This window comes from Triturus cristatus, chromosome 10 (genome assembly GCF_964204655.1).
Source record: "Triturus cristatus chromosome 10, aTriCri1.1, whole genome shotgun sequence".
Classification (NCBI taxonomy): Eukaryota; Metazoa; Chordata; class Amphibia; order Caudata; family Salamandridae; genus Triturus; species Triturus cristatus.
This window is the reverse complement of record NC_140593.1, coordinates 642616942-642643993: the sequence shown is the minus strand read 5'-3', so window position 1 is coordinate 642643993 and position 27052 is coordinate 642616942. Positions and strand designations below refer to the sequence as shown.

The window sequence follows — 27052 nt, the reverse complement described above, 5'->3', positions numbered from 1 at the left end:
ACTAAAAGGTCCTTTCAGAATTTGTAAGAGTAGCTAACTCAGTATGCATCTTCCTACACATCAGTGTCTGGGGAATGGAAACAATACACTTGAACCTTCTGGAGAAGCTGTACTCCAAACTCCATCTTGTGACATGCCAAACTAGGGGCAATCCAAAAGGGATCCTTCTGATCCCAGCAACCACATCCTCACCACATCAGAGTCTTGCTACCAGCCATACTTTAAACACATGCCTTGGGCATGCTCATGGAATGTCAGCAAAAGGGCCTGGGTATAACATATGAATGGAACTTTAGACAATTGGGGCTAGTAGGCACAGCAAGAATGATAAATGTATGAAGTTACAATGCAAACATTTACAACGCATGCCTTTACAATCAGTTTTTACATCGCAACATCCATTACAACACATGATTTTACATTGCATGCCATCACAACGCATTTTTAGAAACTACATTTACAACGCTTTCCATTACAACGCATACCATTGAAATGCATATTACTTTTAGGGCAACAGTAGGGTAAGTGTTGGATAGTGTAGGGGTAAAAATTACTATTCCCACTCCAGTGAGTGTAACAGTAGGGTATGTGTTGGATAGTGTAGGGGTAAAAATTAATATTCCCTATTACTTACCGTATGATGCGTTGTAATGGCATGTGTTGTAGTGACATGCGTTGTAATGACATGTGTTATAGTGACATGCGATGTAATGGCTGCGTTGTAATGGCATGTGATGTAAAGGATGTTGCGTTGTAATGACTGCGTTGTAAAAGTAGTGCGTTGTAATGACTGCATAGTAAAGGTTGTTTCCCAGCATGACAAACCTGAAATATATCTTTTCAGTACTGCAAGCCACAAAAATTGGTATTATGCCATCACCGCTTTATAGCAGCAAACCAGGATATTGGGGAAAGTTTGATGCCGAGACAGAGAGCACGGTGCTGTGTAACTTCAGGGCACAGAACAAGTTAAAGACTTCAGAATCATCACGTACAAACCTAGACCTCAGTGTACATGCCAAATTAATGTGTTAGCTTGGACCAAGCAAAATCAGGATACCAGTTTTTCAGCATTCAGGTTATTCAAAGTAGACTATTTTTGTGTGAAAAAGAGAAACTGTCAAGATCATTATAGATCCAGTTATGTTACCCTTTTCATGTGGTGTAAATGTTTTTTTGTGTGTGGAGCTTTATATAGCACGAACTAGACCCAGAGTTATCAGAGCACTTTACATGAGCCTCAGTTACGTTTCAGATGGACAAATTCATTTTATTTCTTAGGCATTAAGTGATTTGCCTAGAATTACAGAATGTTGAGCGTCCCTGCAGAGACACGAATCCGGTTTTCCAGCTCTAAGGTCGACTGCCCTAGCCGTTAGGCCACATTCTCTCCCCAGTCCTAAATCATTTTATAAGTCTAATCAGTATGCAAGTAAATACCAATTTGATAACACAAGCTTGCCCACTCACCGGCACTAACGTTTCCTCCTCCTCATCTTCCTCCTCCTCCGGTAACACACCGCCACTGTCCAGAAATTTGGAAAACAGTTCCACAGTTCTTTCTTTGGTGTACTCCAGCATCTGTGGTAGTCAGACACAAAAACATTGCATTTGCTGCTTAAAAGGCCATTTGTCATTTCTTGGTGAATAAAGGACTGTCCTGATTTGACAGTTCATTATGAGGAATTAACATTTCTTAGATACTAAATGCTTGTTGTAGGTCAACACATTGCAAAATCATTTACTGAATTGAAAACGTTACACTATGCTTAGGTTGAGGCACATGGTACAGCAGTTTGTTATAACCATTGGTATTTTAGAGTGGGCTATAAATTCCATTAGAACATTGGAATGTGGAGCACTCCATTGTAGACAATGGAGTGCTCCATGCTTCTACGGGCCAGTAAAGGCCCGCAGATCAACATTCCAATGTTTTACAAAAGCCTCTCGAAGTTCGAGGCGATTGAAATCCCCTCGAGCTTCGAGAAGCCTTTGTTTAATTTGTTAGAACATTCTGCCCTCTAGTGGCAGAATGTTCTAATAGCCTTATATCCCTTCGTAGCAGGGTTATACCGCAATTAAAGTTCCGCTGCTTTTGTTAAAGTCCCTCTCCTTCGGCTCGGTCCTTTAACGCTGCAGCGGGCATTTAATAGCCGGTATAGCCCGCTACGGCGGGCTATAAGGCTATAGTAATGCCCTAAGCATATAGAATGTAGAACAGATGCTTGTAATGGTGAAGAGGAACAGATACATTCTATGTTAGTTACCAGTAATCTTTATTACTGCTATTCTCCATTCTTTGTCCCAGTGCTTACTCTTTAGGAGAGTGGCCACCCCTCTCTGATCTGCGCCACATTTTTCAAGCTCTTTGTTCCCTTTTATCTAAATGTCTTGTTGTCTCAATTCTGTAAATTATATAAAGGGAAGGGGGAATGCCACGACCCATCCTATTTTTATCCTAGCACAAAAAGTTTGAGAAGAGCTTCCGGAAGTGTAGTCAAGAATCTACATATTGGGTCAAGAAATGGCGAATCAGAGAATGTAATATTGCTATTGAGCAAACTATACATTTCATCCTCATCTCAATTCCATCCCCTATTCTTTATGATTTGATAATATACTCAAGTAGTATACCCTCTCTGCAACATTTTAAACTGTTTCAAATTCAAAGAAGACACATTTGTAGACCGGAGTCATGCACCACATAGCAAACTTTAAATCAGATATAAAGACTCAGCAGTCAAACAGAAAAGCATGACACAATTTTTAAGGCACAGATTTTCCTGCCATATTGTTTTTGCCTAATTCTGAACTCTTTTTTTTTTTTTTTTTTTTTTTGTTTTTAAACCTTTATTTAGCACTGTGTACAAGACAAATACGGGCCTACAACCATCCGGCCGGCCTCGACACTTCTGAAGCTTGATAGCAAAGTATATGACCACTCGGTGGCACGGCAGCACATAAAAGCATACGACCTAAGTTACAATAAATCCACGTGCACCGAGTGGCAGGAGACAGCAAGGTTAATTTTAAAAAATTTTATGTAAGGAGATACAGAAACTAGAACGGATCAGTGTACAGAACAGACGATCATATGATAAATGGGTAACAGCCAACAGGAGAGTCAACTAACAGTGAACACATCTAAAATGGAGGCACGAAACTATAATACCAGGATATAGATACGCAGCGAGGTGTGCCTCCCAGCTGCTACCCTCCTAACAGCAGTCCCCCCCACTGACCCTAGAAAAAGACGTAAGAAAAGGACGGAAAAAGGAAAAAGAAGGCCCATAGAAATAAAAAAAATGTGCCGAAGAAGACCCCCCACCCTACACGCATGCCGAGGCTATGGCCTACCCCCCCCCTAGCTACGTGTCTGTCGCCCCATAGGAACCCGAAATGTAGAATTAAGAAAAGAAGAAAGGAAAAAGAACCATAGAAAAGGAAGAGTGCACTACCCTATTACTCCCAGGAAAAGGAGAGCGGGGAGGAGCCCACCCCACTGCCGAACTCCCGGACTCCCGCGCCGCCCATACCTCCTGCGCCATGTACAGCACAGTATCAAAAGACCCACGTAAACCCGGTGGTCTCGAATCAATACCCCCCAGCACTTCAGTACGTCACAAGTCTGCCCCCCGGCAGAAGAAGGAAACAGGGGGCGAAATCACAGCGACATGTAGCAAAAAACAGGTCATTAAAAACTACTCAGCCAATATAGCAAAACGTGTATCAGTCCAGGTCTCCGTCCGCCGATCCAACCAAAGCGACAACGAGCCTGCCATCACCCCTGTCCGGACCGGCAGATGTAGTTCAGGCCCGTCCATTGCTGCGAGTCACCTTCAGCCAGGACAAAGAGACAAGATGGCCGCTCTCGAGGAAAGGGGACAATAAAGCCGTATCGTACCTCAGGGTCCCAAACGCAGCAGTAACATGCCACAGAAGCTCCAGCGATAGGTGCCTTCAGGGTAAAATCTGGCAAGGGAAGTGAAAGGCTAGGTCTCAACAGGTAGTTCGTAGGCAGAGTCACAGCGTTCAAAATGGAGGGTGTCCCTGCAACTGTATCCGTGTCGATGGGTTGACGCGTTACATTGTAGCCAGGAGGACTCCGCGCCACCGCCCCTCCGCTCTGCAACATTGTTTCACCTCCAGGAGAAAACATGGGCGGCGGGGGATCCTCCAACCGGGAACGTCCCGTTGCGAACAGTGCCTCATCGATTCTCCGGGTCAGCGCCCAGCAAGTACTCCGCATCGCCACTTTTAACGCCACGAGGGCGGCCAATACATCCCCACAGGTCGGGTCTCTCTGTACCATGCATCGGTCCGCCCTATCCCGCTGCTCCTCCGATGCGGCAATCAGCTCCGGGGCACATGGGCGCGCAGACCCTGCGAGTCCAGGGTCAGCCAGCGTCTCAGCAAGAAGAACAGGCGCCATCGTCATCTCCACTGCAGGCACTTAGTAGCGGGACAAAAGTGACCATGTATACCGGAGATCCGAGGATGTAGACACCGGAAAAACTTCGTGCTCCACTCGGGAACTGCACAGGGCGAGAGCGCCCCTCGGTTGCCGTGAGGACCGGCCGTTCGCCGCAGGAAGACACTTCAAAATGGAGTCCGCTCGCTGTTCTTCAGGGTGGCTGAGGAGAGCTAGTATTAGGGGGCTCCAACGTCGTCCACACCACTGCCAGCGCGGGGGGGAGTCCGACCCGGACGTAAGGGTCCGACTCCAGTCGCACGGCCAGCGTTGTCACCCCCGCGACCACCCGCAGTAATCCAGCTCAGCACCCCGTCCACATCCCTCGGCGTCCAGCGGCGGCCATACATGCAGGGACCAGGGGGAGCGCCGGAGGTCGAAGCAAACACCGAGTCTGCTACCAAACCCGCCGACAAAGGTGTCAGGAGAACGCCAGTCACTTCAGTGCCGGTAATCCGCGGCGGTAGAGCGGCGCAGGTCAGGAGAATTGATCAGGATTATCAAAGGAAGCCGGACGGTCCACGGAGCCGGGAGCTCAAGCGTCCGTCCCCTAATTCTGAACTCTTAATATCAATGGGGTATCCTTGGTAAATTCACTGTTACTTAGGACTGACAATCAATGTTACATTAAAATACATCAAAAATGAAATAATCACTGCAACACTCAGGGCTAAAAAAGTGTGTGACCGGTATGTTAAAGAATCATATATTGAATATAGGGACATACATCTTAATATTCAAAAGACAGGACAAATGCATAGCAGTTAAACTCTACAGACAAATGTGCTTGATACATTACATGTAACATTGATTGTCAGTCCTAAGTAGTTACAAATTGCATGGAATAATTCTGAACCCTGGCCTAGATTCAATAAGTAATCATTCACAAATGTAGGTGAAGTAGGCCAAGAGGCTACTGACATCAGGAACAGAAGCCCATACATATTCTGCTTGTAAGACTGCCATTCTACAAGTGGAGCAAGCTTGTCTATAACCATAAACAATCAAAGTCATCTAAGTGTATGACCAAGGAAATTCACGTTTGAAATTCACGAGAACAAGGAAACGAAACACGTAGAGTCGTGTTTGTTGCCTGAAAATAAAAATCTGCCTAAAAGCATTTGGGTGCCGTGAAGCGTTGTTTTCCTGATGAGAATTACAATGGATTGTTGGATGTTTGGGTTTCACTAACCCGTCACGGCCTGCCGTCGCTTTGCGGCTCGAGTTGAAGGGAACTTTTGTTTGGTATATATATATATATATATATATTACCTACTGGCGGTCGCCAGTAGGTAGTTATAGTTAGGACCACGTTTCCATAGGAAATCCGCAACATTCTATTTTGAATAACTTTGGCGCCGGTCGACGAATCCTCGCGAATTTTTCAAAATAGGTGGGGCGCTACGCTCCGCTCCTTCCCTGAAAGTCTCGGGGGGATTCGTCAAGCGGGGGCTGAGATAAAAGGGGGGTCCCAAAACGCGTTTTTCCCATGCATTTTTCCATAGGACCTTTAGACAGGGCTACAGCCCGAACGTCTGAACAGAATTACTAGAAATTTGGCAGAGAGGTAGTCCTCAGGTCAAGGAAGTGCCTTTTGTAGGTTTGGTGTAAATCTGTTCAGTAGATTCTGAGAAAATAGCCTTTAAATCAATATATATATCTGAGCCAGCTTACGGTGCGCTTACGGTGCGCTTACCGTACGCGTCCGGTGGCGTGCGCGAGCGCGATTCTGATTGGCTCTTAGATCTTAGTAAATATTCGAATCAGTCAAAACCAGGAAGCGGCGGCCGCCATTTCGTGTGTTTCACTCAGAAAAAAAGAGTGATAACAAGAAAAGGGGGCAAGGGAGAGAGTTACAGACCCCCTAAAATTTGTAAGGGGGTCAAAGAAGGACAGAAAAGTACAAAGAAAACATTTATTGATTTTAAAAAAAATCACGGGGTACGCGTACGGTAAGCGTACGGTAAAAAAAAAAAAAAAAAAGAAATGAAATGCAGATTTAAGTGTTTAGATATTAGGGGGCTCTAAAAAGAGCCGTTGTGTTTATGAAGTGATTTTTAAGTGGTACCTACAAGTAAGTACCGATGCAGAGTCTAAGGTTCAAGAGGAAGACTCTGTTCCCTTCATCATTGAAGTGCACACCATCTCCTCTATAAATGTCTTGCATGTCGTAACGCAAGTTGTTGTGGTAAATGGAACCCATACCATAGTCACGGAGGAAAGCAGAAACAGATTTGTTGACGTGCTTTCTTGCTTTGTCAATCTGCGGACAGAAATGATTGGACCAGTTCCATTTTTGCCTTTGGAATATGTTAGAAAACACAAAGGCAGTTTTAGGGAAAAGTGAAAACAGTTGTGCAAAGGTGTCCTTCATAAGCATTTCCAGACCTACCCCAGTCAAAGTGCCTAGGTCATTGCCACCACAGTGCACTATTATGAGGTCAGGGTGTTGGTTTTGCATGAAGGATTTCACCAATGGCATCAATTGGTGCCACTTTAACCCTCTCTGACCAATCCATTTAATGTCTACATTTGGCAAAGCAAGGTCTCTCACCATACCTGTTTTCTCTGCAAACTTTTCACCCCAGAAGACATAGCTGTGCCCTACAATCCACACTGTGAACATCTTCAAAGGAGAACTGGATGCACTCAGGAGGTGAAATTCAGTAGAATGGTAAAAAGAAATGAAAGACAGTTTGGAAATGGAGGCATACATATTTTTTTCATTAAAAAAAAGAACTGATTGGCTGTTTCATACCATTCTAGAATAAAAACTAGGCTGTATGTGTAAATTAATAGAAGCATGTTTTGTATTGGTACAGAAAAATGTGTTACCAAAGAACAGTACTATGGATTTGCTGTTAGGTTTGAAAAGTCAAGCACTCTTGCTCTGTGGAATTGAAACATTGTTTGGCGAACTTCTGACCTAACTCCACACAGCAGTGTTCCATGAGCTGTTGCTATGGTAGCAGGCAGAAGTCAAGTTGGGGGATGGGTACTAGGCAGAAGTCAAGTTGGGGGAAGGGTACTTTTGGAAAAGGGTTGGTTTTCAACCAATAGAAATGTGTGATTACATTTGAAAAAGGGGGAAGCACTGAGATTTGAAATTAACATGTATATATGTGGAAAAAGAGAGGGAAAGTTTGCCATTATCTGGTTCTGCTGAGAGGAGAGAGGTGTAAAGAACAGAGATCCTGGCTCTGATAATCTGCTGTTTGAGTGCCACATTTCTTTCACAACTAACTAATTTTAAAGGTGAGTTTAGAGATTGAGAGGGGATGTATATGGTAAATTAAGAAATGAATAATAGAAATGCAATTCTTTTTGTTGAAGTTGTGTTTATTATTTTCTGTTTTGGGAGAAATTTAAATGTGAGGAACAAGTAAAATAATATGGACTATGTTTTCACAATAAATTAAGGTGTACTGGTATAAAAAAAGAATAGTTTAAGGGTTTGAGGTTGGACTCAGTAATGCAAATACATTCAGCATCACTAAGGCTGTTTGCCCTTGCTGGAGTGTAGGCAGTCACCCAGGTTACAAATGGTGCTGGTCTGAAAAAGCAGTTTGGATATGTGCTTTTTAAAAAATCTGAAAAGTGGATTCATAATGTGTCAGTCTGTAAAAGTGTTTATCACTTGCCAAAAAAAAGAGCAGTAAGTGTGCTTTCAAATTGGCAAAGAAATTTCGTTTTGTGACTAATGTGAAAACATGACTCTGTGTGCAAATAGGAATTACAGGCAGAGATTTATTGCGTATTGCTCTGGTGATTTCACAGTTGCATTAGATGGAAAGGGGGAGCCATTTTTTGGTGCAGCTGCTTACCATGTGGAATCATGGACAGTATTCACAAGCGAGTGGGGTTTGAGGTTTCAGTCAGTAATGCAAATACATTCAGCATCACTAAGGCTGTTTGCCCTTGCTGGAGTGTAGGCAGTCACCCAGGTTACAAATGGTGCTGGTCTGAAAAAGCAGTTTGGACATGTGCTTTTTAAAAATCTGAAAAGTGGATTCATAATGTGTCAGTCTGTAAAAGTGTTTATCACTTGCCAAAAAAAAGAGCAGTAAGTGTGCTTTTAAATTGGCAAAGAAATTTCGTTTAAGGGCCTAATGTGAAAACATGACTCTGTGTGCAAATAGAAATTACAGGCAGAGATTTATTGCGTATTGCTCTGGTGATTTCACAGTTGCATTAGATGGAAAGGGGGAGCCATTTTTTGGTGCAGAAGCAGACTCTTAGCACACACCCAGCTGCTTACCATGTGGAATCATGGACAGTATTCACAAGCGAGTGGGGTTTGAGGTTTCAGTCAGTAATGCAAATACATTCAGCATCACTAAGGCTGTTTGCCCTTGCTGGAGTGTAGGCAGTCACCCAGGTTACAAATGGTGCTGGTCTGAAAAAGCAGTTTGGACATGTGCTTTTTAAAAAATCTGAAAAGTGGATTCATAATGTGTCAGTCTGTAAAAGTGTTTATCACTTGCCAAAAAAAAGAGCAGTAAGTGTGCTTTCAAATTGGCAAAGAAATTTCGTTTTGTGACTAATGTGAAAACATGACTCTGTGTGCAAATAGGAATTACAGGCAGAGATTTATTGCGTATTGCTCTGGTGATTTCACAGTTGCATTAGAAGGAAAGGGGGAGCCATTTTTTGGTGCAGAAGCAGACTCTTAGCACACACCCAGCTGCTTACCATGTGGAATCATGCACAGTATTCACAAGCGAGTGGGGTTTGAGGTTTCAGTCAGTAATGCAAATACATTCAGCATCACTAAGGCTGGTTGCCCTTGCTGGAGTGTAGGCAGTCACCCAGGTTACAAATGGTGATGGTCTGAAAAAGCAGTTTGGACATGTGCTTTTTAAAAATCTGAAAAGTGGATTCATAATGTGTCAGTCTGTAAAAGTGTTTATCACTTGCCAAAAAAAAGAGCAGTAAGTGTGCTTTTAAATTGGCAAAGAAATTTCGTTTAAGGGCCTAATGTGAAAACATGACTCTGTGTGCAAATAGAAATTACAGGCAGAGATTTATTGCGTATTGCTCTGGTGATTTCACAGTTGCATTAGAAGGAAAGGGGGAGCCATTTTTTGGTGCAGAAGCAGACTCTTAGCACACACCCAGCTGCTTACCATGTGGAATCATGCACAGTATTCACAAGCGAGTGGGGTTTGAGGTTTCAGTCAGTAATGCAAATACATTCAGCATCACTAAGGCTGGTTGCCCTTGCTGGAGTGTAGGCAGTCACCCAGGTTACAAATGGTGATGGTCTGAAAAAGCAGTTTGGACATGTGCTTTTTAAAAAATCTGAAAAGTGGATTCATAATGTGTCAGTCTGTAAAAGTGATTATCACTTGCCAAAAAAAAGAGCAGTAAGTGTGCTTTCAAATTGGCAAAGAAATTTCGTTTTGTGACTAATGTGAAAACAAATGTAGTAATATATTTAAATAAAATAAAGGAATTTTTTTTTAGTTTTTTTCAGGTATTGCTGAAGAGCAGTGAACAAAATTTAAGATGCCTACAAAATCCAGAGTAAAAAAAGACCACAAAAAAACCTATATTTGAAGACAACTGGAGGACCTAAGTTAGTTGAAGATGCTCATGTTGGGAAAAAGAAAAAATCTTCTGGTAAGCAGACAAAAAAATTTCTAAAAAACATTCAAAAAAAGGAAAAATGTACAAAATGTCTGTACTGGAAAGAATGATTTCAATCGAAAACGACAGGAAAAAATTGAGAATTTAGTTAATGCAAATATACCTTCTGCAACTAAAAAGATTAACTTAAACAGAAAAACAGCGTTTAAAGAGATACGTAGAAAAATGTTTCAGAGAAGAGTTATGTCCAATTTGATAAAGGATGTGAAGAAATATAAGCAAAAGGCTAAGTTTTATAAGAGAAAAAAAGAAATTGAAGCCATTGCAGCAAAGGCATTAGAATTAAAAAGGAAACTATTCATTTTAATTTTGAATAGGATGCGTACATTAGACAAAATGGTTAATGTACTGAAATCACATAGCAAAAGGAAAAGAGTAGTGAACAGAACAAACTTTTCTAAAGTGTTTTTAGGAAAATGGATGCATAGTTCAAGTAGTGAACCTTTTTTTAATGAAGAGAGTTATTTTCAAAGTAATAGTTTGCTGCATGCAGTTGACACCAGAGGTCGTGCTTATGAAGTGAAAAATGGTTGCATAATGGAGAAGGAGATAATGGTTCCAAGAGATGAGGTACAAGTGATGGCGGATGAGGCTATGGGGAGACGTCCTAAAGCCCCAGTGTACACTTGGAATTGTAGTAGTATTTGCACTGTGCGTCAGGAATCTATTGATAAATTTCGTGAGTTTCTAAGAGAATATAGTAAAAAAAGTGTAAAACAGAAGATTAAGGTGCTTCAAAGTTTGGATCCATGCAGAGTGAGAGAGAATACTGGTTTGCAGGGTCATTCTCTGGCTTGTCTATCTAGAAAAGTGTGTAATAGTGTTTTCCATCATTTTAGGATGCTGGCTGTTCATCATACTGAAATGAGAAAGTTTGTGAGACGGTTGTATTTTGCTAAAAGTCCAGCAATAAAGTTAGATGAATTGAATAGGGCTCTGTTCCGTGGAACGGTATCAGATGTAAAGAAAGTTGTTGATGAAATTCAGTTTTGTTACTTTGGTCCTGAACAAAACAGTGCAGAGAAGGACACAGTAAATGAGGAAGAAGTGGAAGAGAATGTAGAACCCTCTGTAAGTAAGACATTTAATGATCACATAACAAAATTTGCAATAATCTCTAATGAAAGACCAAATATTACTTGTATTTGTTGCCGCAGAACTCATTATAGAAAACAAACCAGGTATGTTGATCTCTACAGAAAGAGTGAAAATGAAGATAATTATAAGTGGAAGGATTGTGCCACATATATATTTCTTGAAAATTGTTTTGAATTGGGTGAAGTTCAGCGTATTTGTAAATACTGTTACAACAAGTTAGAGGAAAATAGAATGCCGACCAGAGCTGTACATAATAATTTAGAATTGGATGCTATTCCTGCTGAACTTTCTGAATTAAATACATATGAGTCTATACTCATTCAATGTGTTCATCCGTTCCAGACCATAGTACGTATGGAGCCCAAAACTGGTAAATTACCTCCTTCAGATTTACTGAGAGGTTTAAAAGGTAGAGTGGTGTATTTGCCCTTGGATTTGAAAAAAAATATGGAAACTATTGATGCGGATACTTTGGACACTGAACCATTAATTATTCTGGTTAATGGTGTACCTACAAAGAATAAGAAGATTTGGCAGGAGCTGGTAGATGTACGGAAAGTACAAAGAGCAAATTTGTATTTGAAAAGGAATAACAAATGGTATGAATCAATTTATATAGAAGAAGAAGAAGAAGAAGAAGATTTACAAGAAGACACAGAAACACCAACTGGACAAATTGAAAAAGTGGACAAGTCAAAGGAAGAAGAAATTTATGAACATTTTAGCATACATCCTCTTCATTCAAAAGAAGTTATGGGAGACAATATTGATCTATTTCAGATGAAGAAAGCAAAAGGAACTCCCGTGAGTGTATGGGAGGAGAGCTTGGAAGCTCGATGTTTTCCCCAGCTGTTTCCTAAAGGAAAGGGAGGACGATACGATGAACGTCCGGAACAGATTCCAGCTTCTGAGTATCGGACTACAAGACTATATGCTGAAGATCCCGGATTTCGACAAAGTATTCCTTATTTGTTCCATCTTTTATTTGAAAGCGACTTGTCTGCATTGTCTTATGCAGTAAATCACATTTTAAAAAGTGGAGTACATTTGCAAAATGTGTCTGCTAAGGATTTTATGGAGAAAGTGCAGCACCGAGATGATCATTTGGAAACACAACTGATCAATCTGATGGCTTGTCAGCGTGGGACAAATGAATATTGGTACCGACGCCATGGTGAATTAAAATGCATGTCTCGGAATTTAGGAACACCAACATGGTTCGTTACCCTAAGCTGTGCGGAGTACGCTTGGGATGATTTACTGGATTTTCTACGAGAGGCAAATTCAAACATTAAAAACATCGAATACAAGACAGCAGGAGAACTGTGCTCATTGGATCCGGTTAATGTTTGCAGATATTTCAATCATAGATTTGAGGCTATGATGTCCTTCATCTGCAATAAAAAAAATCCACCTCTAGGAGAAGTAGTGGATTTCTTTTGGAGAAAAGAGTACCAGGCAAGAGGTGCTCCTCATATTCATATGCTGTTGTGGATCAAGGATGCCCCAAAGTTTGGAACAGATACTGATGAAGCAGTGTTATCTCACATTGAAGAATATGCAACATGTGCTATACCAAAAAGCACAGAAGAGAAAAAGTTAAAGGAGCAAGTTTTACGTTTCCAAAGTCATCGGTGTGGAAAATACTGTCGACGGAAATACAAGAGCAAAGATAAATACTACACTAAATGTCGATTTGGATTTCCTAGACCTGTTCTTTCAAATGGAAGAGTTAACAGTTTTATGTCATCTGTGAGACATACTATCACAAGAACATCACCTAAGAATACCTACAACCTTAAAAGAAAAGAAGAATCAAAAAATATAAATGACTACAACCCAGTGATTTTATCCATGTGGAACGCTAACATGGATATACAGTATGTAGCTGACAATTCCATTGCTGTTGCTCGATATGTAACGTCTTACATTACGAAATCAGAAAAAACAGAATTGAAGGAAATGTGAGAAGAGATTTCTCACGAGAAAACTGTCAGTAAGAAGCTGTACAGTTTCAGTTTGAAGATGTTATCGCATCGAGAAATTGGATCCTACGAATGTTCAGATAGGTTATCTTCTGCAAGTCTCTACTCGAAATCAAGAAGAATAATTTGGGCAAGTTTAGGCCTTGCAGCAGTGAGAAATCGGGTACTGAAATCTGTTGGAGAAATTGAATATTTGGCCGAGAATGACCCAGAAAGTACAGATATTTTGAAATCAAACATGTTGGACACATATTATCCCAAGAGAAGTCATCATCTGGAGAACATGTGTCTCTATGAAGTGCTGCAGAACTACATTTATTCACGGAAAGCCGCAGAAGACATCCACAATGGAAAATATAAAGTCATTGGTGAGGAAGGATGTTTGGTGAAGCAAACAAAAGGAAGTTTGATAAATCACCGGAAGCTGAGTTGCGACACTACTGACAAAAAGGAATTTTACTACTTGGCTCTTTTACAGCTGTTTAAACCATGGCATACAGAGGATGAACTACTGGGAGAATTTCAAAGCTATGAAGATTCTTTTAATGCTTGCAAAGACAGCATACAATGCAATACATTCACAACGTATCTGCAAATGTTAAATGAAGAAATTGAACAGGAAACTACAATTGCAGCAGAAATAGCTAGAGACAGTTCTCAGGACAGCCAAAGTTCAGGAACACTCAGTCAAGATCCCCTAGGACAACCAATCGTTGAAAATGAAGCATCAATAGCCATGAATGAAGTGGAAACGGCTATGAATCAAGCTCAAGGAGAATTTATAGACTTACAAAATTTGGAAAGACAACTGAACGAAGAGCAGCAACAAATTTATGAAGAGATCAGAAAAAAAATTGATCACGGATTTCTACATGAAAAAAAAGAGTGCTCATGCACATCATTTCATCCAATCAGGATGTATGTAAGCGGACAAGCTGGAACTGGAAAAAGTTTCCTAATAAAAGTCATCAGAAGCTACCTACAGCAAAAAACGGATTCTACTTTGTCTTGTGTGGTTACTGCTCCAACTGGGTTAGCAGCATATAACATAAAAGGAATCACTTTACATCGTTTGCTAATGTTACCAGTGGAGCATGAGAACAAAATACAATACAACAAGCTAACTGGAGAAGCATGCTTGGAAGTTTCAAGAGTATTGAAGAAGATGCAAGTTCTCATTATTGATGAGGTGAGCATGGTATCAAACTTAATGCTTGCCTTTGTGCATTTAAGAATGCAGCAAATTCTGAAGACAGACTATGATGTGTTATTTGGAGGAAAACACGTCATAGTTTTTGGAGATCTTTTGCAACTTACTCCAGTTAAAGGACAACCAGTGTTTAATACTGTGACACATGAAGACACGAAGAAGTCATTGGGAAGCATCGGTAATACAAATATTTGGTCCTTCTTTGAGTACAAGGAACTTACAACTAATATGAGGCAAGCAAACGATGAAGAATATGGAAGTATTCTGAAAGATATCAGGATTGGACTACTCACAGAAGCTGGCAAAAAAGCATTACAGAGTCGGCTGCTACATAATTTATTTCCAAAGGAAGAAATAGTTGCAGAGAAGATATACAAGAACATTGCAGAAAACAAAAGTGTCATCTGCTTAATGCCAACTCTACGTGAATGCTCAATATTCAATGAGGAGCTTTTGAAATTGGAAAAGGAAGATATCAGGAAATTGGAAGCAGTGGACAAAATTGAGGATGGAAGAATTACTGTCACATTAACAGGCACACTGAAAAATAAATTGGATTCACTAGAGAAGAACATTTCCAAAACAGCTGGATTAGAAAAAAATCTATATGTTTGCATGAACTGTAGAGTATTTTTAATGAGAAATTTGGATGTTGAAAAAGGTTTAGTTAATGGAGCTATGGGAAGAGTTGTGGGTTTTATTAATTATCAGAAAAAAGATGGAATTGAATGTTTAAAAATAAAATTTGATCAGATAGAAGAAGTTAAAGACATTTGTCGTTGTTCAGTTCGTTTCATGCTTGTGAAAGACTTATATGTACGTAGGAAGCAGTTTCCGTTTTCGCTAGCATATGCTGTAACTATTCACAAGTCTCAAGGATTGACTGTAGATTGTGCATTTGTGAACATTGGTTCAACTGTGTTCAAAGAAGGTATGGCATATGTTGCTTTGTCACGAGTGAAAACATTATCAGGTTTATTCATGATAGACTTTGATGATTCAAAAGTTAGTGCTGATACAAATTGTGTAAAGGAGTATAATAGATTAAGAAGAAGCTATGCTCCTCATTTAGGTCAGTATCCTGTGTTGGAGAAACGTGTAGTTTCTCGTAAAAGGAGAAATGAGAATATCTGTAATGAAGATGTAGAGAGGAGGAAAAAAAAGAGGAGTGATGTAATTGCAAGCAAAAAGAATAAGGAAAATGAAGAACAGGTTGTAGGATGTTATTTTGAAAATAGCTCTGGTGTCAACTACTACGCTAATGTAGTGCTGAATGTTGCATTTATGGAAAGTTTGCAAGAGCAGATAATAGTAAATCAGGGAAAAAGATTCTATTCTGTGCTGAGTCTCCTTTTTGAAAAGCTGAGTAATGATAAAACTCAAATAGAAAGTGCTACTGAAATTAGAAAAGTTTTAGATGTATGTTCAGGACGAACACAGTTTTCTCAAAATGTACAGCAAGACGCACAGGAATTCTTGATTTATTTTCTTCAGGTACTGGAAGAAGAAGGGGTTCCCATTGAAAATTTATTTGGTCTCTCTTATAAATGGGAACATAGTTGTGAAAACTGTTATAATATATGTGGCTCTAATGTTGATTCTGAAAGGTTTATTTATTTAACATTGCCAGAGAGTAAAACAGTCACTTTTGCTAAATTAGTTAAAGATGCTAATCATAGCATGCAATGCGGTGAGTGTAAATCTGACATGTTTTCAACATTAATTTTAAAGGAATACAGACAGTATGTAATTTTAATGATGCAACGATGTAGAGCTGATGGTTCAAAATTGGATACTTTAATAAAGAAGTTTACAGGACAGCAATTATCAATTTCAGGAAAAACTTTTGTAACAGTTGCAATAATTTTCCATGATGGACCTACTGTAACTTCTGGTCATTACACAGTTTATCTTAAATGTGAAAAAGGCTGGACACTGTGTAATGATTCCCAATTGATTTTTAAGCAACGTTTGCCTTTTGATTTAGCAAATTCCTATCTAATCTTCCTGAAACCTAAATTTTAGAGAGATTTGGCAACATCTGGACAAAACAATTTTACCATTTTATTGGATTACCATTTGGAATTTACAAATAAAAAGATTTAACAAATTATCATTTGGCCTAATGGAAAGGTAACCAATTGTAATGTGGAATTTTTCCATTTTTTAAGTGAACTTTGGAAAACCAAAAATTTAGAAAAAATTGGTAACATCTGCACAATTTAAATTTTGGAATGTTATTGGATTGCCATTGGAAATGTTTTCAAAAAAGATTTTTAAAATTACTATTTGGCCATGCGGAAAAGTAAACAATTCTATTGTGGACTTATTTAATTATTAATAAATCTTTCGGAAACCAAAATGTTACAGAGAATCGGTGACATCTGTACAATTTAAACTTTAGATTTTTATTGGATTACCATTGGAAATTAAACAAAAAAAGAATTTTAAAATTACTATTTGGCCTAAAGGAAATGGAACCAGATGTATTGTGGAGTTATTTGAGATATATTATTGTGATTATACTTCTGAAACAAAAAAATCAGACGGTATTTTAAAGAAATAAGAATTGATATTAGATGATATTTTTTAAGAATATTATGCATTTCTATAAAGTTATGTTTATGCAAAAAGAGATTGTGGGCTTTTTTAAAACAATCTTTGAGATTGTTAATTTTTTTTTTGCCTACTGTTTGAGTACATATGATGTGTGAGTACATGTATGAGTGACTGTATAGGATTGTTGGTGGATGAGTGGATGTGTATGTGGATCTTAGAATTACTGAATAGGTTGTTGTAACTGTTATTTGTATGTCCATTTTTTTGAAAATTTCAGTTTCTATTTTTAAATGTGTGTATCAAAGGTTATATTAGGGTGAGAGGAGGTCTACCACTCTATCACAAGGATGATGTCATCAGTGATGTCATTTGAGATGTCATCAGTGATGTCATGAGTGATGTCACTGACCATGTCATGAGTGATGTAATATGTGACGTCATCAGTAGTGCATTGCGGGCGCGCGAGTTATAGTTAGCTGAACTAACTATAACGGGGGAATTTCATTGGTTTTTTACGAGTGAAATGTCCAGCTAACTATAACATGTGTGAAACCTTTGGTTTTTTCATTGAATTTCTAAGGTTTTTTAAATGCTAATTCCTAACTATAACGTGTGTGAAACCCATGGTTTTTTCAGTGAATATATATATATATATATACTTATTTATATTCCAATTATGCCACTCTCTGTCACTTCCATTCCACCAGGAACAAACGGATGCGAACCCTTAAGTAAGTGCCAAATTTTCTTTATTGCTTTAAGCCACCATAACCGCCATGATGTCTTTCGGCCTGACTCGGCCTTGATCACAAGACGCGTTCAAGAAGTCACATTACCTAATTTAAAGTGCTTGGTGCTGTCACACGTGGTATCGTAGTCGTATAGACATAGACAAAATACTTGTGTTTTATCATTAACGATAAAAAACATGTGCAAATCAGCACTCATTAAAAATATACACTTAAATTTATGAATATATAAATACATTTGAGGCTAAAATCCTGACACTTAAAATACATATAAAATACAAGTCTACGTAAAATACATAAAATGTAATAATACAGTATTAAAGTTGTGTCCGTTTACATATTAGTATATTGCACATCTTTATACTCTTTGGATGATGCTAATCCTACACATAGTGTGTGTTTACCAGATTGACTAATATGTCCTATGGTGATAAAATAAATATGTCTGCACATAGATATACTGAATCGTAAAGTCTTATTAAGTTATGTCATGTCCTATACTGATTAAAGTGCTAAGTGCTGTGAGTTAAAAAACCAAGTGCTACTCTGGATCCCACCATGATTGTAAAAAGTTAAAAAAACTTTGTGTATAAAATAAGAGGTGGGGTTTCTAAATTCAGATCAAATATTTATTTCATATTAGCCTAAATGCTATTAGCAGTGTGCTGACTAGATGATATTAACAAACACAGAGATAACAGAACTGTTATTGGTAGGAGTTAAATGTTGCATTACTCTAAGGAAGAGAGGTTACCATGTATAGAAATCCTCACTGGGGTTGTGTCCTTTTGGGATCTTAGTATCTAGTTCTAAGATCTATTGAGTTTCGAGACGTCTCAATTTCGCCTCTCTGTTTCCACCCCGGCTACAACCCGAACTGCTGAACCGAATTACACCAAATTTGGCAATAAGGTAGCTCTTGGATCAGAAAGCAACCTTTTTTTTAATGGTATAAATTTGTTCAGTAGTTCCAGGGAAATGTAAAAAAAAATGAACGATATCTGAGCACCAAGGTAGGGTTCGGGAACCCTCCCGAGCATGAGCTTCATTCTGATATGCTGCCAACACTCCAAACCAGGAAGTGTTGGCAGCCATCTTGTGACTCAGTAACCTAGTTGCAAGAAAAGAGTAAAGAAAACATGAAAACAAGAAAAAGCAGAGAGTAGAAACACCCTGATCCTCTAGGCCTGGTCAGGGGGTCCCACAAGGACCCCCAGGACCAAAAAAAGCTCCTGTGCTCTGTTTAAGACCCCGCTTGGGCCAAGTCCAGGGGCAATGTGGAATTATATAGCGGGCCCCACGGTGGCCCCCGCAGCTTCAGGGACTGCCACCTCTCTGTGCCCCCCTGCAGCCCGGGGGACCGCCACCTCTCAGGGCTTCTGAAATGATGCATGGGGGCTCATGCCGCCCCACACAGCCCAGGACCACACTAATTTAAATGCGGGGTCGCAGGGGGCATCATGGGCTTCCCCAAGCCCCGGGGACCACCACCTCCCAGGGCTTAAATTAATATAAAAAAGTGTTGGGGGCTCCTGCCCCCCCACACTTTCCCCGGGGGACCACCGCCACCATACACTGGCCCCAGGGACCACCACCTCCCCAGGGCTTTGAAAATGTAGGGAGAGGGGCCGGTTGGTCCCCCTCCTGGAGCCCTCGATGGCCCTGGACACTATCACCCCCAAGGCCAGCTCCTGCAATGTCCCGGGGTACCCACCCCTGGGACATTGCCGTTTGCTATGGCAGGGCAGGAGCACGGCTCCCGCCTTGCCATAGCAAACACTGCCTTGCTTCGTTAAAGAGAGAGCAGGAAACCTGCTCTCACTTCAACGAAGCAAAGCAGAATTGCTTTTGGGCAAGGGGAGCTGCATGTTAGCTGCTCCCCTTGCCCAAAAGCAATGTTGGCTCCTGCAGGAGGCGGGGAGCTGGCTGGGACTGTGAGGGCATTGGGGATCCCCCCACGGTCCCCAATGTGAGCACTGGCCCCGAGAGATGGGGTCCCTGGGGCCGAAATCAGCATGGGTAGGGAGGCTGCGTGGCCCCCTACTTAAAAAAATATATAAAATGGCCAAGCCCTGGGGGATGGAGTCCCCAGGGTCAATAGTGGCCCAGGGAAGGGGGGTCCATGCGACCCCCCTTCACTATAATTTTTTGTTTTTAAGAGGCCATGCTCCGGGGAATGGGATCCCTGGGGCCAAAAGTGGCACAGGGAAGGGGGGCCACGTGGCCCCCCTTCCTTATAAAAACATACAAAAAAGGAGGTCATGCCCTGGGGATGGGGTCCCCGGGGCCAAAATCGGCCTTGGGAGGGGGGGCCACATGGCTCCCTTCCTGTTTTTATAAATATATTTATTTTAAAAAGGGTCAGCCTTGGGAAATGGGGTCCCCAGGGCCCCAAAAATACTAAAAGAAGGGGGGCCACACAGCCCCCTTCTAAATATATATATTTTTTAAAAAGCAGCATCTTGCCGGAGGCCCCACCCCCTCCCTGACCACTCTGAAAACGCGCCCCTTGGCGCGTTCTAAGTTGGGGAATTAAGTCCCCTTGAATACTGAGGGTCCTTGGAGGCCAACTAGCCCCCCCGATACCTCCGGTAGGCACCACACAGCTGGATTGCAGAGAGGTGGTTTGAGGCCACCCCCTATTTTCACACCACTCTGCAAACGCGCCTCTTGGGACACTGCTGGTGGGGCGATAAGGTCCTCTTGTGTCCTGAGGGTCTCAGGACACAAGTGGACTTCATCCCCAGAGCAGCAGAGCACCAGGAGGTGCGTTTGCACAGTGTTGTAAAAAGGGGGCGTGGCCTCAGACCACTCTCAGCAATCCAGCTATGTGGAGCTCCTTGAAGGTACCTGGTGGGCTTGTTGGGCCCCGGGACCCTCATGAGGAAAGGGGACTACATCCCCCAACCAAGAGCACACCAGGAGGTGCGTTTGCAAGCGGTGGAAAGAGGGGGCGTGGCCTGTGTCCACCTCTCAACAATCCCACTGTGTGGGGCTTACTGGGGGTAAGAGGTAGGCTAGTTGGCCCCTAAGGACCCCCAGCAGTGAAGGATACTTCAATCCCCATCCAAGAGCGTGCCAGAGAGAGCGTTTGCAGAGTGGTGTGCAAAGGGGGAGTGGCCTGGTATGAGAACTTAGCAATTCTGCTGTGTGGTACTTACTGGAGGTAATAGGAGGGGTTGTTGGCCCCCAAGGATGTCCTTGGGGGCCAACTACCCCACTTGTTACCTCCAGTAAGTCCCACATAGTATGATTGCTTAGAAGTCTTTGGATGCCACACCCTCTTTCTTCACCACTCTGCAAACACGCTTCCTGGCAGACTACGGGATGGGGATAAAGTCCACTTTACTCCTGAGGGACTTGGGGGCCAAAAAGCCCTCCTGGTACCTGGGCAGTCCTGCGCAGCGAAATTTCTTAACACTGGTCGGAGGCCCAGCACCCTTTCTCTACCACTTTGCAAATGCGACTACTAGTTAAAGAAGCATCTTTCTGCACCTCCGACTTAGAGGTAGTTTTTTATCCCTCTGCCCTATTATGTACTAGGGCCTTACAGGGGAGGTCATACCAATCACAGGGGTACCGCAACCCATAAGGCACCATAGTGTATGAAGGTGTTTTCACTGTATTTCAAGTGTCTTTTAGCATAGCACTGGCTCTAGGCCTGGTTAGTCAGACTCAGTTACCACCAGTTACCGTCAGCAAAAAGTTGGGGCACAGGGTGACTTTGCAACAAGGCCTCTTAATGCCCCTCTGTAGACTCTTTCTGCATTTCTCTTGCTTCTTTTTTGTGCCTTTCTTCCTCTTTCTGCATATATCCTACCTATGTAGGCATAGTTTGGAATTAGCATTTAAAAAACCTTTCAAATTCACTGAAAAGACCTTAGGTTTCAGGGTAGTTATAGTTAGAAATTAGCATTTAAAAACTCCTTTGAAATTAACTGAACAAAACCATAGGTTTCAGGGATGTTATAGTTAGTTGGACATTTTGCTCATACAAAACCAGAGAAATTCAGCAGTTATAGTTAGTTGAGCTAACTATAACTCATGCCCCCGCAATGCACTGCTGATGACATCCCATATTTTATCATTCATGACATGGTCAGTGACATCACTGATGACATCTTAAATGACATGACCTAAAAGATGTAAGAGAGGTGCAGAAAGAGGCAAGAAAGGTGCAGAAAGAAGCAAGAGAAATGCAGAAAGAAGCAGCGGAGGTGCAGAAAGAGGCCTACTGCAACTGTTCCCTACCTGTTTTTTCAGTGATTATATATATATATATATATATATATATATATATATATATATTTATAATGCTCCAATGTTAGACAACAAGAGGACCAGCACTAGTGTTAGTTTCAATCCCGGTTAGGATTTTATTCGTGCAAAACCAAAAACAGACGCGTTTCAGCCGTAGCCCTCGTCAGTGTCGGTTCGCGTCTTGAGGCGGAAGTTTATATTTACAACAATTCATCAAGTTAGAGGAAGGACTCACGTGCGAGAATTCAATCGCCATATTGGAATGTGCAAAATAGACCTTATAGCAATACATTCGCGTTATTTTTCTCTTTCTCTCTCACGAACATATATATTATATATATATTCCTGAATCCTACTCACATAGGTAGCACTCTGTCAATACCATAACATAGGACTTCCCCTTCCCTTTGAACCCATGAGACCAATAGCAAAATACCAGCATACCAGCACTGGTTCAGATCCATGACGGCCAAACATCTAGTGCCAAAAACCCACAAACACGCACAAGACCCACCAGGCAGACCGATAGTGTCATCTAAAAATAGCCTTTTGGAGAACACCCCGACATACGTTGATCATTTTTTGTGCCCTTTTGTCAAGAAATTAAATTCCTATTTAAGAGATGCTACAGATTGTTTTGACAAAAATAGACAAAATTACCATAAATGACAATCACTGGCTGGTCAGTCTCGACATTGAATCTTTATACACCAGCATCAGACATCAAGACAGACTGAAAGCATGTTAATTCTTCCTCAAAAGTCACAACATTTATTTACTAGAACACACACACATGCTGCTAGAGATGATCGAGATTTGCTTGCAGGAAAATGTATTTCTGTTTGAAAAGGATCTGTACAAACAGTTACAAGGGACTTCCATGGGCACCTGCTTCGCTCCCAGCTATGCCAACCTCTTGGTGGGCTGGTGGGCGAAGCAGGTGCTCTGGAATGATAATATAGAAAAATGGATTTACAATGTCAAATCATGGTTGAGATATATTGACAATTGTGTTTTTTTTGGGGAGGGTGATGAAATGGGATTGAACATGTTCGTTGACCTTCTGAATGACAATGATGTAAACCTTTGGTTCACGAGACTATACCAAAGAGACCATTGACTTCCTAGATCTCAAGCTGACCATCGAGGAGGGCACCATTAGTACAAATCTCTTTAGGAAGAAAACAGCAGGAAACTCCATCATGCATGCCTCAAACTGCCACCCACCCAGTTTCAGATGGGGTATACCCTACAGTGAGTTTTTAAGAGCCAAAAGAAACTGTAGCACCACAGCTACATACGAACACACCAAACAGGCTATGAAAAGGAGGTTCAGGGAAAGAGGCTATTCTGACAAAGCACTGAAATAAGCAGAAGCTCGAGTGAAAGACCTCTCCAGGAATGAAATCTTACCGAATAAAGAAACATCAGTTAAAGACACTGACGAGTCAGAACCCGTCAGGTTCATCACAAGGTACAGCAGCCAAGCCAAACAGTTGCGCAAGATCTTAAATTCCAGATGGGGAATTTTAATACAGGATCGAATATTGAGAAACAAGATAGGACCCAACCCAGCTATAACCTATAGGAGAAGTATCTCATTCAGGACATATTAGTGCACAGCCACTTACAGCCTGTAGAAAACAACTGGCTCAAACAAATGGAAGGATTCCGCAAATGCGGGGATTGAGAAGCCTGCAGACATAGCAGCAATGTTACTGAAACTACCCTAGAGAGAAATAAAACCACATGGAAGATTCCCAAGTTGATCACATGTCATACTGACTTTGTGGTCTATGCCATTGTATGCCCCTGTGGTTTGTTGTACATAGGCTCCACTACTTTTCCAGTGAAGAAAAGAATATTGGAACACTGGAGAGCCATAACCAACAATGACCATAGTTACAACACGGCTAGGCATTTCACGGACAAACACAATGGAGACTGGACACAGGCCAAGTATTTCGGCCTGTACTCGGTCAACCTCATTCCCAAAGGTGGTAACCGAATAACCGCATTGCATAGATTAGAATCTTGCTTTATATTACAAGCTGGTTCCCAGTTTCCAGGGGGGCTGAATCTTGATGAAGAGATGCATTCTCACCTATAGTGTAGCCCCTGTACTAACAAGAGATTGTGAAATTACCTCACGCCCCTGTAACCCCTACCGTTTACCATTTTTTTACCTGTAACTCTTCTTTTTGAGTCCATTTTCGTTTTCACACACGGACACACACTTGATCATATTATGTTAAATTCATGTTGTTTAGATACTCAGTTGTACATGTATATATGAGTCAAGTACTGTTGAGAATGCAAAAAAGGTATGATACAGACATCCATCTTACTCATTTTTGACTTAAGATGTAGTGAATTGTAGTACTGTTGCAGACATCATGCAAACCCTAACCATATCTGATTATATATTTTACACTTTGTTCACAGGAAAACTGAGCTGGGGTTCTCCACTGGAATCACACACCTCCGATAAAGTTATGAGCACCTTGAGAGGAAGGACATTTACAGCTATCTCCTAGACACCATAGTCAACCCACATCACCAGATGGTGAATATGGCATGAGATTAACTTGGTACTTTACCACAATCTTCCCGGCTGGTGAATATGGCATTAGATAAATTTGGTACTATACCACAATTTTCCTGAATCCTACTCACATAAGTAGCACTCTGTCAATACCATGACATAGGACTTCCCCTTCCCTTTGAACCCATGAGACCAGTAGCAAGATACCAGCACTGGTTCAGATCCATGACGGCCAAACATCCGTGAACAAGTACCAAAACATTACTCACAGCACTCGCTGTAAATTAATCAACAACCATAACTAATTATAGCAACTACCCGATAGCATATTTGTTTGTGCACAGTAACGTCCCTATAAAAAAAAATAACCATTAGCTAGAACCCAATCAAAGCCTATGTACTTGCACACTTTCATTGGTACATACAACAACGCAACAACATCATTACAAAGTATTCAATTGTATATTTTGTCTGTAAGTCGTCAAATCACCACCACTTATAAATATTTCCTTCATTTTTATCACTTGTCACATGATGCAGAAAATCACCATGTTATTATTTAAAGAGGTCAGACCCAGGTTGCGTTCAGATGACCAAGACCCCAGACGTGGTCGAAACGCGTCTTTTTGTCATGCACGAACCATGAATTTTATACCTGACCAGTGGGCTCGTGAGGTGCTCCTTTCATCACTTCATTTCATTTTGGAGAATATCTGATACTAATATCAAGAAGGATAATGAGTTGAATATGACATTACGCAAGTATGAAAAATTAAAAAAACAAGAAAGTTCAAAATGGTGGGAGGCAACGTCCCTGGAGGATTATATAGAGAAAAAAATGATACCAAGAGGTCTGAGAATATACATCACTCCCTCACATGAATCTCCGAACCCGCGAATGCTCGATGATTGGGCAAATAATTCTGCAGAAAGCTCTAAGAACATGATGACGATACTCATCAAATACGCTTGGGAAGAGCGAGAGAATATTATCAAAGAAATAGCGGAAATTGAAGAAAATTTGAAAAAACATACAGATCAAACATATATTCAAGAATTTAAAAAGGAACTCAAAGGAAGACTAACCAAGTATGAGGATGACATAAAACAACGTAAACAAAGAAAACTACACAGAGACTGTGTTGACTACGAAACAGGACGAATCCTGACCTATAGTCACAAGTATGACCACCTATACAATCAAAATACGATAATCAAAGAGCCAGTTACTACAGAAACAAATGTGGAAATTCATCCAGAATTAACAGACTCGGATACAGATGTGTCAATACACACAGCAAGCTCTCTGTCTGATGTAGACGTCATAACACACCAGGCTACTTTTTTAGACGAGTTCCGGGTAATGAAGAGGAGTCGACAATCAGGGAAGACAATGACAACGCCTACTCCACCACAGAGGGGACGGGGGAGAGGCAGAGGAAGAGGAAGAGGCAGAGGCAGGGGCGCAGCAAGCAAAGACGCCTCAAGCGGAAACATAGAAAGAAGAATGGAGCCCATGGGAACAAGAAAGAGAGGCTCAAAATCAACGCTATAATGGATGCCCAAATGGTAAACAAAACCATAGTTAATCTCTCTGCACGGACTTTGTCCCAGTTTGAAAAAACCACTCTATGTCTTGGGCTAACCTTTTGTCCTACAGAACTTTTTAACTATACTAATACGCGTATTGACATTTTTAAATTCATTAGAAAAGTAAAATTGAAGAAATGGCATATTTTGAATAACAGTGAAGGACAACAGAATATGGCCCCAATATTTGATATTTCCACACAACCAGGATTGACGGTGGGAGATGCTGACACGTTGGATGCGATAATTGATTTAGGAGCACCCTACTCTGCGGATGCAGAGGATATATTAACAAACAAAGCAGCTTGCACCCAATTTAAACCCCGTTCAGTATTCTATCCCAATCTACCCCACGATGCTATCGATACATTCCATGATGTTGTGACTAAAGAACTCAAGAAACAAAAACATAAAAGCTATAATCCCAAGGGTACACAAAATCTGTCCTACAAACAGTGCGAATTTATTTTGTCATTATCGAAGGACAAAAATTTGGTCGTACGACCATCAGATAAAGGCGGGAATATTGTCCTCTGGGGCAAAGATTTGTATATCAATGAAGCAAAAGAACAACTGAGTAACAATGAATATTATTGTATATGTGATACTGCAGCATACAATGCTAGTATAGTTACAACATGGCAAAGATTATCGGAATGGCAAGAATTGGGTATCATCTCATGGCAAGAATACTGTTTTCTGAAACGTGATTTTCCGAAATTACCCATTCTGTATCTTCTCCCTAAACTCCATAAACACCCCACTATTCCACCAGGGAGACCAATCGTGTCTTCTATGGGCAGTGTTAACGAAAATGTATCCAAATATGTGGATCAGTTTTTAAAGGAGTATGTCATGAATCTACCATCATTAGTCAAAGACACTAAAGATTTCCTGAACAAACTAGATGGTCTCATATGGAACGAGAACTACCAC

General features: G+C 40.9%; 1 protein-coding gene across 2 annotated transcripts in view; it reads right to left on the bottom strand.

Moving 5' to 3' along the window:
* Window positions 1-27052, bottom strand: part of PDIA2 (protein disulfide isomerase family A member 2) — a 709180-nt gene that overhangs the window by 54358 nt on the left and 627770 nt on the right. For both annotated transcript variants that reach the window (XM_085632194.1, XM_085632195.1), the window contains exon 10: window positions 1471-1581. In XM_085632194.1, coding sequence (XP_085488320.1) covers window positions 1471-1581 — 111 coding nt within the window. The remainder of the gene's footprint in view (window positions 1-1470; window positions 1582-27052) is intronic.